This window comes from Elephas maximus, chromosome 3 (genome assembly GCF_024166365.1).
Source record: "Elephas maximus indicus isolate mEleMax1 chromosome 3, mEleMax1 primary haplotype, whole genome shotgun sequence".
Classification (NCBI taxonomy): Eukaryota; Metazoa; Chordata; class Mammalia; order Proboscidea; family Elephantidae; genus Elephas; species Elephas maximus.
Genome location: NC_064821.1, coordinates 125,758,840 through 125,778,196, shown reverse-complemented (window position 1 = coordinate 125,778,196; position 19,357 = coordinate 125,758,840). Strand labels below are relative to the sequence as shown.

Here is a 19,357-nt window from a genome sequence, read left to right as displayed (position 1 = left end):
GATATCCATCTGCAAAAAAATGAAACAATACCCATATCTCACACCACGTACAAAAACTAACTCAAAATGGATCAAAGGCCTAAATGTAAAATCTAAAACGATAAAGATCTTGGAAGAAAAAATAGGGACAACTCTAGGAGCCCTAATACCTGGCATAAACAGTATACAAAACATTATTAACAATGCAGAAGAAAAACTAGATAACTGGGAGCTCCTAAAAATCAAACACCTATGCTCATCCAAAGACTTCACCAAAAGAGTAAAAAGATTACCTACAGACTGAGAAAAAGTTTTTAGCTATAACATTTCTGATCAGCCTCTGATCTCTAAAATCTACATGATACTGCAAAAACTCAACTACGAAAAGACAAATGACCCAATTAGAAAATGGGCAAAGGATATGAACAGGCACTTCACTGAAGACGACATTCAGGTACCTAACAGATACATGAAGCAATGTTCACGATATGAACAGGAACTTCACTAAAGAAGACATTCAGGTGGCTAACAGATACATGAGGAAATGGTCACGATCATTAGCCATTAGAGAAATGCAGATCAAAACTACAATGAGATTTCATCTCACTCCAACAAGGCTGGCATTAATCCCAAAAACACAAAATCATAAATGCTGGAGAGGTTGTGGAAAGACTGGAACACTTACACACTGCTTGTCAGAACATAAAATGGTACAACCACTTTGGAATCAATTGATGCTTCCTTAAAAAGCTAGAAATAGACTTACCATACGATCCAGCAATCCCACTCCTTGGAATATATCCTAGAGAAATAAGTGCCTTTACATGAACAGATATATGCACACCCATGTTCACTGCAGCACTGCTTACAACAGCAAAAAGACAGAAGCAACCAAGGTGCCCATCAACAGATGAATGGATAAATAAATTATGGTATATTCACACAGTGGAACACTATGCATTGATAAAGAACAATGATGAATCCGTGAAACATTTTGTAGTGTGGAGGAATCTGGAGGGCATCATGTTGAGTGAAATTAGTCAGCTGCAAAAGGACAAATATTGTATGCAACCATTATTATAAGAACTCAGAAAACAGTTTAGACAGAGAAGAAAATATTCTTTGATGGCTGTGAGAGCGGGGAGGGAGGGAGGGAGAGGGGATAAAAACTATTTTAGGTGAAGGGGAGGACAACACACAATGCAGGAGAGGTCAGCACAACTGAACTAAACCAAAAAACAAAGAAGTTTCCCGAATAAACTGAGTGTTTCGAAGGCCAGCGTAGCAGGGGCAGGGTTCGGGGACCATGGTTTCAGGGGATATCTAGGTCAACTGGCATAATAAAATATATTAAGAAAACATTGTGCATCCCACTTTGGAGAGTGGCGTCTGGGGTCTTAGACACTAGCAAACGGCCATCTAGGATACATTAATTGGTCTCAACCCACCTGGAGCAGGGGAGAGTGAAGAGTGCCAAAGACACAGGGTAATTATAAGCCCAGGAGAGAGAAAGGGCCACATAGGCCAGAGACTATATCAGCCTGAGACCAGGGGAACTGGATGGTGCCCAGCTACAACCAATGACTGGCCTGACAGGGAACATGACAGAGAACCTCTGAGGGAGCAGGAGAGCAGTGGGATGCAGACCTCAAATTCTCATGGAAAGACCAGACTTAATGGTCTGACTGAGACTAAAAGCAGTCATGGTCCCCAGACCTTCTGTTAGCCCAGGACAGGAATCATTCCCAAGGCCAACTCTTCAGACAGGGATTGGACTGGACTATGGGATAGAAAATGACTCTGGTGAAGAGTGAGCTTCTTGGATCAGGTGGACACGTGAGACTATGTTGGCAGCTCCTGCCTGGAGAAGAGATGAGAGGGGAAAGGGGGTTAGAGGCTAGCCGAATGATACGAAAATAGAGTGGAGGGAAGGAGTGTGCTGTCTCATTAGAGGGAGAGCAACTGGGAGTATATAGCAAGGTGTATATAGGTTTTTGTATGAGAGGTTGACTTGGTTTGTAAACTTTCACTAAAAACACAATAAAAAAATTTTTTAAAACAAAAAGCAAATCACTAAAATGTTGGTCTAAATTCTCATTTTAGAATAAATCTTGCAGAAAGAAATTTTTGACAAAATTCCCAAAAACTTTTTAGAAGGGTTCAGAAAAAGATTAATATTTATCTAGAGCTGGCATGTTACTTCAGAAGCAGAGGTCAGTAATATGGTTTAATCCCAGCATATATAAACTTGCAATTTACCATGAAAAAGAGTCTTTTTTGCTACCTGAAACTTGATATTGTTTCTAAATTTATTCTTTCCTTCAAAAGGGCACATTTCAAAGGCTAATTTTAGTATTTGCAAAAAGAAAAGTAATATATTGGTTTATACCAAACCATCATCCCACCTTATGAGTTATCTCCCATATTTCACAAGTACCATAAAAATGACCATAGAAGAAATTAAACAAATCAATAACAACAAAAAACAGACAAGATAAATAAATCCTACAGATGAAGTAACTAGTGAAAACCATGTTTCAGAGTTAGCTCAAGACTTCAAACACCCTAAGTTACTTCTCTTGCCCTCCACAAGGTGGCAAGGGACTGGGCCTTATCTTCCTTTGCAGGTACTGATTTTGCTGAATGTGAAGTAATATTTTTAAAAGCTCTAGTCCATTAGTCCAGATAAGGAAGGGCCTCTGAACAACCATGAAAGAAACGTCTAAAGTTCTGAAACTATTATTAGTAGGGGCATGAAATAAGCTAAGTTCAAATTAATAGGGAAAATTTTTCACATGTTTATATTTTCCTTTCAATCAACCATCTGAAATGACAAATAGGAGTTACAGTTTGTTATGGATTGAACTGTGTCCCCCCAAAAATATGTGTTGGGATCCTAACCCCTATACCTGTGGATGTAATCTAATCTAATGTAATGATCTTCCATAATGCAATCTAATCTAATACAATCAGTTAATTGAGGTCATACCAGTGTAGGGAAGATCCTAAACCAAATCACTTCTGAGTTTACAAAGAGTAGCATTGACAAAGAACAAGCAAGTGCATACTGAGGAAGACAAAAGCCATGTGAGGATCTCTAAGAAGCCACGGAATGCCTGGGGCTACTGGCAGGGAAGGAATCAACACAGCTGAGACCTTGATTTGGACTTCTAGCTCTAGAACTGTGAGAAAATAAATTTATGTTCTTTAAAGCCACCCATTTGTGGTATTTCTGTTATAGCAGCACTCAGAAACTAAGACAATTAAAGAAAGCAGGCTGTTACTTGTTTGTGTCCTCTCACTTACTTTCACTTACTAATAGAAAATAAGTAAAAAAGAGAATAAATCCCTAATACTCACCTTCCAAGATGGCCCTCAATGATTCTTTCTTCCTGGTACTCATACTACCCCATCCTACACTGAATAGGGCTAACCTGTGTAACCAATGTTGTGTTAATATTGTGGAAATGATGGAATGTGATTTCTGAGGCTAGGTCATAACAGTCATTGCTTTCACTTGCTCTTGTCTTGGATCACTCCCTTTGTGGGTAGCCAGGTGCCCTGTTATGAACGTACCCAAGTAGTCATATGGAGAAGTCCACGTGGTGAGAAACTTAAGGTCTCCTGCTAACAGGAGGCACCAACTTGCCATTCCTGTGAGCTATCTTGGAAGCATATCCTCCAGCCCTAGACAAGCCTTCAGATGACTGCAACCCCAGTCAACATCTTGACTACAACTTCACAAAAGACTTCAGACCAGAGCCACCCAGCTAATTTACTCCCAAATTCCTAACACACAAACACAATTAGATCACAAATGTTTATTGTTTTTGGAAGCCACTAAGTTTTGGGGTAATTTGTTTACCAGCTATTGGAAACAGTAAGAGCAGAAGACAGACATACAAATTTCCAAAAAATGAAAAGTAAATGGAACTGTGTGCACAGATGAAACAGATGAGGAAGTCATAGCCCAGAATAAGTTCACACAGTCGAGGAGGAGACACTGGCATCATACCCAGAGCCTCAAGGAACACTAGGCCTGGAATTGGGAAGTATGACGGCAAGACTGAAGAAGAGGAACCGAGAATAGGAGGTTACGTGAAAATCTGCCTCCAAAACAACTGTAACAGTCCCACATCCCATCCTACTCCTCCCTACCCCTTTCCTTTATCCTTGAGTAGGCAGGTTGGTAGAAAAACAAATTTTTAACCAGAGAACATTTCTCTTTAAAAACTATTTAAACAAAACAAACAAACAAAAGCAAACCTGTTTAAATTCTGTGGGGAGAGTAAGTCTACTAGGGGCAGTGATGAGCCTTCATTCAAATCCAAGTGCCCTCTGCCTCAGAAGAGTGATTTCCAGACAACTCATCCCAAAGAAAAGCTTGCCAGTTAACAAGCTTCAAAGAAGTCAACTGAGCCCCGTGGGCCTTCCTGTTTGTCTATACATAAGAAAGACAAACACATAAAACAGTATGCAAACCGGCATAATCTAAGAAAAACCAATGCAGTCACCTCTTAAGCTTTCAAATTTAAAAAGAAAACCATCAGCACAAGAATGAAAGTGCAAGATAAACAGACAAACCTGACCAAAGAAGAAATAAGATAATTTGAGAAAGTGAAGAGAAATTTTAAATAGTAGATGGAGCCCTCTCTTTTCAGATTATGATGATTCTAAATGTTTACCCTTATCACTTTGTATATTATTCTGGATTGCCACAAACAACTGCTGTCAAGTCAGAGATGGCTATAGCAAAAGCATTCCAAGCTTCCATTTAGAGTATAAGTAGAGGGATATTAGGAGACCCTGAGTGTTGCAAACGCTTAATGTGCTTGGCTGCTAACCAAAAGGCTGAAGGTTCAAGTCTATCCAGAGCCACCTCTAAAGAAAGGCCTGGTGATCCACTTCCAAAATATCAGCCACTGAAAACCCCATGGGGCACAGTTCTACCCTTGACACACATGGAGTCAGCATGAGTCAGAGTCAACTCACCTGGCAACTGATTTTCTTTTTAAAGTACACTAATTATAAGAAATAAAATTTTCTTTCAGCAAAAACACAATAATAATAATAAAAAGAAATAGAGTTTTCTCTTTAAAAAAAGATTCTATAATTTATATATTAAATACACAGGCACACTTCAGAGTGATAATTCTGAAGTGTGCCTGTGTATTTAATATATAAATTTTCTTTCAGCAAAAACACGATAATAATAATAAAAAGAAATAGAGTTTTCTCTTTAAAAAAAGATTCTATAATTTATATATTAAATACACAGGCACACTTCAGAGTGATAATTCTAAGAAAAATTGAATCTGTAGCTAAAAACTAATCTCTCTGCAATATTAGTTTCTACCTATTAAATGACAATTTCTTTAACAGAGAGAAGGGATAGAAGAATACAATATAGTGGTAACCTAAGATTAAAAAGTCACTTCAAACTTTGAAAACATTATACTCAGTGAAAGAAGCCAAACACAAAAGACAACATATCGTATGATTTTATATATATGAAACGTTCAGAATAGGAAAATCTTTCAAGACAAAAAAGATTAGTGGTTGCTAGGGCCTAAGAGGTAGGGGGGAATGGAGAGTGACTGCCAGTGGGTATGGGATTTCCTTCTGGGGTGATGAAAATGTAATGGAATTAGAAAGAGGTGATGATGGCAAAACTCTGTGAATATACTAAATGTCACTGAATTGTACACTTTAAAAGGATGAATTTTATGGTATGTAAATAATAAGGCTGCTACAAAAGAAAAGACTTTTCAGGAAAAAGACTATGGTTCCAAACCAATGTTTGACAAAGCTTATATAGGAAAATCTTGTCAATTTCTGTCACAAATAACTGACCTATCTTAGAGAAAAGCCTATGACAGGTATTGTCTTCATCTAAATAGGCAAGAAATCTTTCTGGTAATTCTGAATAAAGCTTTCAAATGATCAAAAACTGTTAAACTTCCCAAAGAGTTCTGATTTTATTTTCTTAATAAATTTCCTCATTAAAATACTTTCCTGTAATGTAAGTGCTGAGCATATAGTAAATACAATTAAAATATTTTAGCAAGTATTTCTTACAGCAGAAAAGAGTTTACTTGGAACATTCACATTCTGAGATCACACACTTACACCTCAGAAGTATTCCTAAAACGTTTTGGGAAATAGAGCTCTTCTTATGAATATTCATATGTTCTGTTTCTGATAAGGATTTTTTTTAATTTCCTGAACTTTTGAAATTTAAACAATAAATTTAGAGTGAGTACAGTGAACACTTGGCAAAGTATTTCTTAGAGTTGCTTATAAGAAAGAAACTTTCATACATTTAGATATATTGTTCCTCACAAGAGAAATAATGCAAAGTGAATAGCAATTCCTCTTCTTACAAACCATCTTGGACATTACAGAACAGAGAGATAAACATGTCTACATATAAACAGTAAAAGGAAGAGTAAATGATGCTCCCATGGAACAAATGGATATATTCTGTCTATATAAAACTCCCAAATCCAAAAATATATGGAAAAATGTAAACAATTCACAGGGGACATCTAGCTCAATCGGCATAGCATAGCTGATAAAGAAAATTTTCTACATCCTACTTTGGTGAGTAGCGTCTGGGCTTTTAAAAGCTTCTAAGTGCCCATCTAAGGTACTCCAATGGTCTCACCCCATCTGGAGCAAGGGAGAATGAAGAAAACCAAAGACAGAAGGGAAAGAATAGTGCAAAGGACTAATGGACCACAACTACCACAGCCCCCACCAGGCTGAGTCCAGCACAACCAGATGGTGCCTGACTACCACCATTGACTGCTCTGACAGGGATGACAATAGAGGGTCCCAGACAGAGCTGGAGAAAAATATAGAACAAAATTCTCTCTCACAAAAAAAGACCAGACTCACTGGTCTGACAGGGCTGGAGAAACCCTAACAGTATGGCCTCCAGACTCCCTTTTACTTCAGTGCTGATGTCACTTCGGAGGTTCACTCTTCAGCCAAAGATTAGACAGGCCCATAAAACAAAACGAGACTAAATGGGCACACCAACCCAGGGGCAAGGACAAGAAGGCAGGAGGGGACAGGAAAGCTAGTAAGGGGAAACCCAAGGTCGAGAAGAGGTGAATGTTGACATGTGGTGGGGTGGATAGCCAATGTCACAAAACAATATGCATATTAATTGTTTAATGACAAACTAGTTTCTGTAAAACCATCTAAAGCACAATAAAAAAATGTAAACAGTTCAGGAGATGATACTGTGAGCAATGACTAAAATATACAGACATGTACTGTATAACGTCTGTTCAGGCAATGTCTGACTGCACATATGTCCATGGTCCCACAAGGTTATAATAAAAAAAAAGAAAAACCTGTTGCCGTTTACTCCATTCAGACTCACAGCGACTCTACAGAACTGAGTAGAACTGCCCCACAGGATTTCCAAGGAGCAGCTGGTGGATTCAAATCACAGACCTTTTGGTTAGCAACCGAGCTACTGCGCCAGCAGGGCTCCTAAGGTTATGATAGAGTTCAGAAATCCTGATTAGAGAATGGGACGTAGTGGATTAAGACAGTCATGACAGTCCTCAAAAAACAAAGAAAAAAATTCCCCAAGCTGTTAAAGGATCAGGTCCACTGAAACCTACAAGGCTAATGAAAATGCAAGAGGGACCTATATCGGATGTGCAGAAATTGCTAATGATGTGGACTGAAGACCAAACACAAAAGTGAATCCCTCTCAGCATGCTGACAATCACTGCTAAGGAACAAAGCTTGTTTGAGATGCTTAAAGAAAAAGCAGAACCAGACTTAGTGTTTAGTCTAGCTTTTGGTGGCTCGAACATTTCAAACAATATTTTTCTTTGCATAATGTGAAAGTGAGTGATGAGTCTGTGAGTGCCGATGCAAAGGCAGCAGCAGAATTTGTTGAAACCTTATATAAACGAACTGCAGAGAGAGGTTATTTGCCCCAGCAAATTTTTAATATGGAAGAAACCTCCTTATTCTGGAAGTGAATGCCTAAAAGGACCTTCATCTGTAATATGGTGCTCGCGCAGCGTCCAAATCACATAACTTCCTATTTCACAGAATGTATTATGGATGTTAAACATCACATCACTGTACACACACAGAAAAAAACTCGAGAGGATGGAAGATGATGGATCAGTACTACTTTTAAAAAGGCAGAATCAAGACTTAGAGTACAGGGTATTAGAATAATAAAGATTTTCACCCTATAGAACAAATCCACACATTAGATATAGATGGGTGGTACTATTTACATGAAGGAAAAACAAACAGAATCTAATATCCAAAATCTACCATAAAAATTGAAGTATTTTAAAATAAAATTGGCCATATGCAATTTCTAAAGTTGTTTTAAGTAGAAAAACATTGTAAAAAAGATGACTACTTTGTAAGCATCCTCTCTTTGGGTACAAAATTTAAATCTCAGTAGAAGACAATTTACACATGAACTTATAATTCAGTGATCACCATTGTTTATACATTAGTACATTTATTATCTAGCCTGTTTTTCTCTGCCTATATACTTACATAATATACCACATACATTTCTCTTTTTTTCTTTTTACAAAACTGTAATCATACTCTATCAAAAGCTTTACAACTTACTCTTTTCGCTTAACATATGTATTTTCTCACATCATGAAAAATTACTGAGAACATGTTTATAGCTCTATATTTCAAATTAAGTATTAATACAAATTAAAATTGAACTTCATCCAAATTAAAATTGAACTTCAACCAAATTAAAATTTTTTGTGCATCCAAGGGCTTTATCAACGAAGTGAAGAGACAACCTACAAAATGAGAGGAGATATTTGGAAACAGTATATCTGATAAAGGTTTAATATCTAGACTACATAAAGAACTCCTACAACTCAACATCAAAAAAACAAATAACCCAATCAAAAAATGGGCAAAGAACCCAAATAGACATTTCACTAAAGGAGATACACAAACGGCCAACAAGCAGATGAACAGATATTCAACATCATTAGTCATTCCCCCAAAAAACTGCGGCTGTTGAGTCGATTCTGACTCACAGTGACCGTATAGGACAGAGTAGAATTGCCCCATAGAGTTCCAAGGCTGTCATCTTTACGGAAGCAGAATGCTACATCTTTCCTCCACAGAGTGGCTGGTGGGTTTGAACTGCTGACCTTTCAGTTAGCGGCTGAGCACTTTAACCACTGCACCAACAAGGCTCCTTTTTTGTTAGCCATTGTTGTTGTACTGTGAAGTCAGTTCCAACTAACAGCAACTCTATCCACAAAAGAATGAAACACTGTCTGTTACTGTGCTATCCTTACAATTGTTGTTATGCTTCAGCCCACTGTTACAGCCACTGTGTCAATTCAGCTTGTTGAGGGTCTTCGTTAGCCAGTAGAGAAATGCAAATCAAAACCATGAGATTCCACTTCACACCCACTAGGAGGGCTATTATCAGAAAATTGGAAAATAACCCGTATTGGTGTGGAAGTGGAAAAACTAAAACTCTTATTCACTGCGGGCAGATTATAAAAAGGTGCAGCAGCTGTGGAAAACAGTTTGGCAGTTCCTCAAAAAGTTAAACAGCATTACCATATGACCCAGCAATCCCACTCGTAGGTATATACCCAAAAAGTTGAAAGCAGGGATGCAAACAGATACTTATACATCATGTTCATTGAAGCACTCCTTACAAGAGATAAAAGGTAGAAACAACCCAAGTGTCCATCAACATAGGAGTGGATAAACAAAGTGTGGTACAGCCACACAATGGCATATTTTTCAGCCATAAAGAGAAATGAAGTTTTGATACATGTTTTCACATGGATGAACTTTGAAAACATCATGCTGAATGAAAAAAGCCAGACACAGAAGGACAAATATTGTATGATCCCACTTATTCGAAATGTCTAGAATAGGCAAATACATAGAGACCAAAGTTTATTAGTGGTTACTAGGGACAGATGGGAGGGGGAAATAGGGAGCTGCTGCTTAAGAGGTACAGAGTTTCTGTGAACAGTGATAAAAAAAATTTGGAACAATGGTGATGTTTACAGAACATGGTGAATCTAATTGATACCACTGAGTAGTATACCCATAAAAATTGTTGAAACGGCAAATATTCTGTTATATATATTTTATCACAAATAAATAAATTAAAAAACTGAATACTTTCAAATACAAATCTTTGAATCTGATCACTTGTTGGAACAAATATCTAGAATTTACCATTTCTGAACTAAAGAATCTGAGCACTTTTTAAGGCTCTTGATATAAGATCACAAATTGCTTTCCATAAAGATGCTAATTTATATGCCTCACTCATAATCTACAGAATATAAAAGTGCTCATCTAAAGTATATATTTACATGTTCACCTCCCTGAAGAGACTATAAGCTCTTGCAGGAAGGGACTATGTTATATTCATCTTTGTATTCCTGGTGTCTACCACATGGCACAGGCTAAGTAAATGACTACTGAACTGAATTACAGCATAATATTAACACTGGACTCTCCAGCTGAAAAAGAAAGAGAAATCCTCATTAGGAACATGGATGCCCTACCTCTGCAGCTGAAGCAAATAAATCGGCTGATGCAATGTTCAAAGTGTCTCGCAGGCCAAAGTCACTTACATTCTCCTTCACGGTGATATCTGAATCTTTATCTTAAAAGTAAAAGATGAAAAGTTCAGAAACTGATATTTCATATTCTACAGATTTTATCTTTACTCCACTGTTTATTTAGACTCTTGGGATCTAAAAGGAAAGCAATACAAATTAATGTGATATAATCTGACAAGACTCTCAAAGTGAATTCATTGTCTAACTGATTCTGAAACACTGCCAAGCAGAGGAAAAAGTGCTATACAGCAAACATTCATTTTTTAATTTTAAAAAGGATTAAAATTAATTTTTGATTAAAAAGACTTTTGAGTATATAACAACTTAAATTGGTATATAATAACTGGAGTTGGATTATCTACCACGTATGGTAAAATGAGCAAATACCTGAGCTGGTTTGAAACAGCAATTTAGTTACAAGTGTGGCCTTGTCCAAACTGGAAGAAGTGGTTAGATGCATTCAAATCAACTGAATTAATAATATAAAATATGGTCTGGCTGGTCATTTATGATAAGCTGACTAAGACAATTCGAGAAGATATTTGTTAGTTCTTCAGACTTTAAGACCGACTTTAAAAAATTGAAGGGCGAAAATAAATCAGATCTAGGTCTCTGATATTTACTCTGCTTATATGAGGGTCAAATGTAACTGCACCAAAGATTTTAAAGGGCTGAAAAAGTTTAAATACATGTAGAAATGGTTAATCTGGCCACACTGAGACAGGCTACCTATTAAGCATTCTTACATTCTGAATGTGAGTGTGACTCTCATTCCGTATTATTATTAGGAATCTAATTGTTAATGTTAAAATTTCAAATAAATACTATATTTGTTCCCACATATCAGTAAACTGTAGCCAACAATTCATATACTTCAAATTCATCACAAGAATGAAAAAGCAAAGAACAAAATGCATACAGATTTTTCTTATTTTGATTCTCAATCTGTTAAAACTGTCAGACACTTCATCTTCCTCAAAAAGAAATAGAAGGCTCTTTGGCTTTCATTCATCCAAATTTCCATTCTATCACTTTTCCCAAAATAAAGTGTATTACCTTTACCAGAAATCTTTTAAGTTGTGTTTAAAACCCTTGAATATCAGAAAACACAGACATTTGTAACTCTATATAGGAAGTATAGTTTTTTTAAAAAATCCAAACCATTCATTTACTTTAAACTCAAAAGAGTTTTGCAACCAATTATATTCTAAGTTCTGCCAAGCAGAATACAGAAAAAGTCAAAATTGGTACATGGTTCATTCCTATTAAGTGTCAAAAACACTCGTACGAGAAGCATATTTTTTTCCTACTTTATTTTTGGTGGGGCCAGATTTGACATTTTAACTACTTAGCTTTCAACTTTAAATTATAATTGTCTTCAATCCTTTAAAAATACCTAATTTGTCAACTTAAGGTCCTTCTACTACAAAGTGACTATTAATGGGACAAAATCTGAGGTTAAATTATTTTAAGAAACAGGTGTTTTTAAAGAAATTTTTAATTTTCCATTAAACTTGAGAATAAAACCACGTAATTGTCTTACTCTCATAAATAGCTACAAAACTGACATTTTTGGACACTCTAATGTTCCAAAAATTTTTCCATAATTCTCTTTTCAGTGCATGTTATTATTTAAAAAAATACAAACATGCACCTTCAGAAATTAATTATTTACAAAATGTAATTGGTATTTACAACCTTCAAAACTTTATCTTCATAAACATTTTCCATTCTTAGTATTAATTGCACCAAAAAAACAAAAAACACACAATACAACTTCCATTATACCAAAGTATTTTTAAAGCAGGATTTAATTTATAAGTCAATTTAGTGAAATCTTGGCTTCATATGCCTTTCGCTAAGTTCAGAGTAGACCACATACATTTATCTTGTGTCACTTTACCTTTCAGACATTACCCATGAGCTGTTAAAAGTCTGTTTTACTTTAAACAATCAACAGTAACCAGCCATTCAATGTCATCCAGATCAGTTATCATGGCTGTACTTTATTTAAAAAAAAAAAAAACTAACAAAGAAAAATGGCTCAGTTCCAGAGGGAACCAGAGACATTTACTCATTAAATCTATCTCCATAAACCACAGACCATACCGCTTGTATCAGTGATTGTTATGATTCCTGGAATGGCAGCTTAATAATTATGAAGAGAAATAATACATCTGTTTTTTAGATAAGCCAATAAAAAGTATAAAGAAAGAATTTGGGGCAATATCCTAAACTAACTGCTTTTATGCATCCAATTAAAATTAAAAATACTCTTTTAAAAAAGTATCAAGTCTTGATTAGGTATTGAAAGACAGGGACAGCATGGAAAACTGAAAATCAAAGGGTTCGTCTTAGTCAATACTTTCAGATAACTTCTTACCAAATATTTCTTAGCAGAAAAACTGCTCAAGCCACAATGAGATATCATTATATACCTATGAGAATGACTAAAATTTCCTATTTTTTTTTTGGCAAGAATGTACAGCAGTGGAAACTCACACACCACTGGTGGAAATGAAAATTAGGAAAATCTCTTTGGAATGTTTGGCATTATCTACAAAGTGCAAGACTGCATTCTCTATGACCCAGTAATTCTTCCCTTGGGTATGTTTTATAGAAATGCATGCTTATATGCACAAGCACATTTATAACAACACTGTTCATAACAGCCCCAAAATGGAAAAAAAACAAATTGTGGTATATTTGTACAATTAAATACTACACAACAATTAAAGTGAATTAATTGCAGAGAATGGTCAGGAAAAGACCAATCACAAGATAAAGACATCACGGCTGGTAAAGTGGAGGGTCATCAAAAATGAGGGAAACTCTCAATGATGGATTGACACAACAGCCAAAACAACAGACTGAAATATACCGACCATTATGAAAATGGAACAGGACCAAACAAGCTTTCATTCTGTTATATATAAGGTCACCACGAGTCAGAACAGACTCAACAGCAACTAACAACATACAAGAACACAGAAAAATCTCACAATATACTGAGAGAAGAGTTATATGAAGGCTTTTATTCATATAAAGTTCAAAATAGGCAAAACTAAACTACAGTGATCAGGGCTACAAACTTAGGTGGTAAAACTATAAAGAAAAGCCAGAAAGTAATTAGTATAAGCATCAGGCTAGTTGTTAGTTTTGGGGTGGTTGGGAGGGTATTAACCGGGAGGGAACACAAAGGGACCTTCTGGGGATCTGGCAATGTTTTATTTCTTGATCTACGTAACAGTTACACAACAGTGTGGATAAATCACTGTACATTTTGTTTTGTGCACTTTCCTCTAAGGGTAAAAATAGAAAGAAAGAAAACAGTAGTGACTATAACATTTAGGCCCCAAATGACTGAGAGCAGAAAAGGTACAATCAGAGCTTTGGGGTGGAGGGAGAAAGGGTTAAGACAAAGAAGGCTTTCTGTATTTCAATGCTAGCAGGCAAGGAAGCTGTTATATTCTTATTAGACTTTGATTTTATTCCCTAATTGATGAAGCATCTATAAAGTTGCTCGGTTCAAAGAGTCAAAAGAGTTAATGAGTCTGTTAAGTGTAAGAGCAAACTGAAAATAATTTATGTACGCCTTGTAAGAGAATACTACTACTACTGCTATCAGCAGCAGTATCAGAGTAAAGTGTCAAGCATATACTACTTGCAATCTTCTGTTCTCCTAGCTTATCAAGCTTTCTTTTCTATTTAGTGATTAGTTTAGAATACTAAGTGGGGGTATTTAGGCAGGGATAATAAAACACTTGCAGGAAGGAGAAGACATAAAAAGTGAGGGATGGTTGCTATTTAATGATGACAATAAAAGTGTGATGAAATTAAAATAAACAGTTACTGCACACTTGCTATTTGCCAGATAACAAGTCCTGTGCTTTACATACATAATCTCATTTAATTTTCACAACTGCCCTTTAAAATAGGTACTAATATTTTTCCCATTTTATAGCTCAGGAAGCCAAGGCACAGAGATTAAGTAACTGGCTTAAACTCATACAGTTAAGCAATGGAGTGGCAGGATTCAAACCCATGTCATCTAACACTGGACTTCATGATATTGAACTATGAAGCTATGGTGTTCACCATGGTAGCCACTAGCTACCATGTGCCTACTGAGCACATGAAATGTGGCTGGTAAGAACTGAGAAGTGCTTTCAGTGTGAAATACACAATGGACTTCAAAGACAGAGTACCAAAAACTAAAAATATCTCTAATAACTTATGTGGATTACATGTTAAAATGATAATTTATATTTTCAATATTCTGGGTTAAGGAAGATATATTAAAACTAATTTTACCAATTTCTTTTTACTTTTTTTAGGCTATTACAAAATTTAAAATTACATCTGTGGGTTGCATTATATTTCTATTTGACGGCACTGCTAGAGCATTTCTGTCCCATATCTTATCTATAATCCAAAGAACGTACAAGTTCTTTGAGGATTCAGACTCAACTCACATTTTCTGAGTGACTACTATGTGCCCAGGAACTCTGCTAAGTGCTTTCACAGATTATTTTATTTCATTTAACACATGTAAGTGTTAGACAAGAGTAGCCTAATTATGTGCAATGAATGTTTTATTGTAAGTAAAACAATAATAACCAAAAAAAAAAAAAAGCTATTTTCTAACCAAAATCTTCAATAGCACCTCTGGTTTTCAAAACTTTCTATAACCTCTGTCCACCCTACCTATCCAATGTTATTTTCTATTCATTACAAAAAGAACCCTTAGCTCTGACAGAGTGTATATTCACTATATTCCCCCTTGCCATGTTGTTGTTGGGTGAGGTTGAGTTGATTCTAACTCATAGTGACCCTATAGGACAGTGTAGAACTGCTCCAAAGGATTTTGTAAGCTGAAATCTTTAGGGGAGCAGATCATCAGGTCTCTTCTCCTGAGGAGAGGCTGGTAGATTCAAATCAATTTGCAACCAGGGCTCCTTCGTGCTTACCATAGAGTAATACAGTGAGCAAAAGCTTGGGCTTTGGAGTCAGCCAGTCAGTATTTGTATCCCAGCTCTGCTACTTATTTTCAAAGCAAATTGGGGATACTAATACTGACATCATAAAGCTGCTGCAAGGATTAAATAAGAGATTTGTGGAGGCACAGTCCTTGACGAAAATAAGTGTTAAATAATTTTCACTGCAATTGTTATTACTGCTATACACATTCTTTTAACTGGTCTTCCTTGTAGGTGTATGGATATTACCCTATCACTGACAGAGTTGTACTTCAGGATAAATCTTGAAATTTTCTTTTTGATAATGAACACAAAGTCATTCCTCTTCAATTTGTCATTCATGGTATAGTAGACCATATGATTGTCTGATTCAAAATGGCCAATACCAGTCCATTTCAGCTCACTAATGCCTAGGATATACATCTTTATTCATTCCATTTTTGACAATTTCCAGTTTTCCTAGACTTATACTTCATACATTCCACGTTCCAGTTATTAATGGATGTTTGCAGCAGTTTCTTCTCATTTGGAGTCACACCACATCAGCAAATGAAGGTCCTGAAAGCTTGACTACATCCATATCATTAAGGACGACTCTACTTTTAGGATGCAGCTCTTCCCCAGTCATATTTTGAGTGCCATCCAACCTGAGGGGCTCATCTTCCAGCACTATATCAGGCAATGGTCTGCTGCGATTCATAAGGTTTTCACTGGCCAATTTTTTCAGAAGTACACGGCCAGGTCCTTCTTCCTTGTCTTAGTCTGGAAGTTCTGCTGAAACCTGTCTACCGTGGGTGGCCCTGCTGGTATTTGAATACCGGTAGCAGAGCTTCCAGCATCACAGCAACACTTAATCCACCACAGTAGGACATACCGACAGAAACGTAATATCCACATGCCTACAAGGAAAACCAGTTAACATGACTATTATTCAAATTTACAGCAACCACTAAGGCCAAAGATGAAGAAACTAAACATTTTTACCACCTTCTGCAGTCTGAAATTGATCAGACATGCAATCAAGATGCATTGATAATTACTAGCAATTAAAATGCGAAAGTTTGAAACAAAGAAGGAGGAATGGTAGTTGGAAAATATGGCCTTGGTGACAGAAACAACACTGCAGGCAGCATGATAGAATTTTGCAAGACTAATAACATTTTCATTGTAAATGCTGTTTTTCAACAACATAAACGGCAACTATACACGTGGACATTGCCAGATGGAACACACAGAAATCAAATCAACTACACCTGTGGAAAAAGACAATGGAAAAGCTCAATATTATCATTCAGATCAAGGCCAGGGACTGACTGGAACAGATCATCAATTGCTCATATCCATATTAAAGGTGAAGTTGAAGCAAATTAGAACAAGTCCATGAGAGCCAAACCACAACCCTGAGTATATCCCATCTGAATTTAGAGACTGTATCTAAAATAGATTTGATTGCATTGAACACTAATGACCAAAGGCCAGACGAGTTGTGGAATGACATCAAAGACATCATACATGAAGAAAGCAAGAAGTCAGTAAAAAGACAGGAAAGAAAGAAAAGGCAAAAATGGATATCAGAAGAGACTCTCAAAGTTGCTGTTGAATACAGAGTAGCTAAAGTGAAAACAAGAAATGATGAAGTAAAAGAGCTGAACAGAAAATTTCAAAGGGCATCTACAGAAGACAAAGTACTATAATGAGATGTGCAAAGACCTGAAGATAGAAAGCCAAAAGGAAAGAACATGCTTGGCATTTCTCAAGCTGAAAGAACTGAAGAAAAAATTCAAGGCTCGAGTTGCAATAGTGAAGAATTCTACAGGGAAAATATTAAATAACACAGGATGCATCAAAAGAAGATGGAAGTAATACTCAGTAATCTACTTACTAAAAAGAGCTTGCCAAAGTTCAACCATTTTAGGAGATAGCCTATGATCAAGAACCAATGGTACTGAAAGAGGTCCAAGCTACACTGAAGGCACTGGTGAAAAACAGGGCTCCAGGAAATGACAGAATATCAATTGAGATCTTTCAACAAGCAGATGCACCACTGGAAGTGCTCACTCATCTATGCCAAGAAATTTGGAAGACAGCTATGTGGCCAACTGACTGGAAGAGATCCATATTTATGCCTATTCCAAGGAAAGGCGATCCAACAGAATGTAGAAATTATCAAACAATATCATTAATATCACACGCAAGTAAAATTTTGCTGAAGATCATTCAAAAGTGGCTGCAGCAGTACATCAACAGGAAAAAAAAACAACAGGAAGCTGCCAGAAATTCAAGCCGGATTCAGAAAAGGACATGGAATGAGGGGTATCATTGTGGATGTCAGCTGGATCCTGGCTGAAAGCAGAGAATACCAGAAGGATGGTTATCTGTGTTCTGTTGACAATGCAAATGCATTCAACTGTGTGGATCATAACAATTTATGGATAACATTGTGAAGAATGGGAATTCCAGAACACTTAATTGAGCTCATGAGGAACCTGTACACAGATCAAAAGCTGGTTGTTTGAACAGAACAACAATCATGAGGATGTCTCAGGACCAGGCAGTGTTTCATTCTGTTGCACACAGATAGGGTCGCTCTGAGTGTGAACGGGACCTAATAACACCACCACCACCACAAGGATGCATTCTTTTATTTACCTTTTTTTTTTTTATTGTGCTTTAGGTGAATGTTTACAGGTCAAGTTAATTTCTCATTAAAAAATTTATACACATATTGTTCTGTGACATCGGTTGCAATTCCCACAATGTGACAGTACACTTCCCCTTTCTAGCTCAGGTTCCCTGTGTCTATTCGTCCAGTAACAACACATTCTTTACTCAAGACTTTCATTCCTCTTGCCTCTTCTCCAGTCTACAAACCTGTCTCCTTCTGCTCCCTTACCTCATGCTACAAAGGCAACCAATATTTTCTTTTAATCCTCAGTTAAAGTACTATTCACTGCAAGCATTCTCCCAGAATTACCTAACCACAATAATATCTCCCATCTCTGAACATTTGTTGCTTCTATGTAAGGCAGTATAGCAAAGGCATTAAAATCATGGGTTCTGGAAGCCGACAGCTTGGGTACAAATCATGACTCTACTACTTATTAGCTGTGTAACGTTGGGCATGTTTCTTGTATCTGCTCCATGCTTCAGTTTTCTCATTTGTAAAATGGAAATAAGATCTACCTAATAGAGTTGTGTGAGGATTAAATGAGTTAATATTTCAAAGTAAACACTCAGTAAATATTAGCTATTAATATTAGTTAAAGGTAAGTGTGTACCATTTAATAAACTGTCTGTATTTTTATTTAACTATTGCCTGAATATACAACCTGTTCGCCCAGCTGAACTGAGCAACTGAGTAGAGGGACTTTCTCATCTTTCTTTTTCTGGTGGCCCCTATGGTTCTCAGTAGGGCACTGAACATGCTATAAACACTTAAATATTTGTTCACATAAAAGAAATAAAACCTGTTATCTCTATTTTAAAGTGTCTGTCATGTATTTTCTCTGGGTCATTTTGCCTGTAATACGACTTTTTAACTTGTTCTTAAAGCCTTGCCAAATTTCTTGTTTCAATTGCCTTGCCCCTAAATTCATTAAACTTATGATACTTTCTTGTAAGCCTAAAATATGCAGCTTAAGCTTAAGGCCATTTGGTGAATCATCATTAACCTTGTAAATGCCTAAAAGAAAGCATTCCACATAAATGAGTAACTAAAAATTAAAAAATGAGCCATAAATTACCACATTGGCTCTGGTGAAATAGCTTTTT

General features: G+C 36.4%; 1 protein-coding gene across 2 annotated transcripts in view; it reads right to left on the bottom strand.

Annotated features, from left to right (window-relative positions):
• The window catches only part of MIGA1 (mitoguardin 1), a 109,722-nt gene that overhangs the window by 31,663 nt on the left and 58,702 nt on the right, over nt 1-19,357 (bottom strand). For both annotated transcript variants that reach the window (XM_049875610.1, XM_049875609.1), the window contains exon 8: nt 10,551-10,651. In XM_049875610.1, coding sequence (XP_049731567.1) covers nt 10,551-10,651 — 101 coding nt within the window. The remainder of the gene's footprint in view (nt 1-10,550; nt 10,652-19,357) is intronic.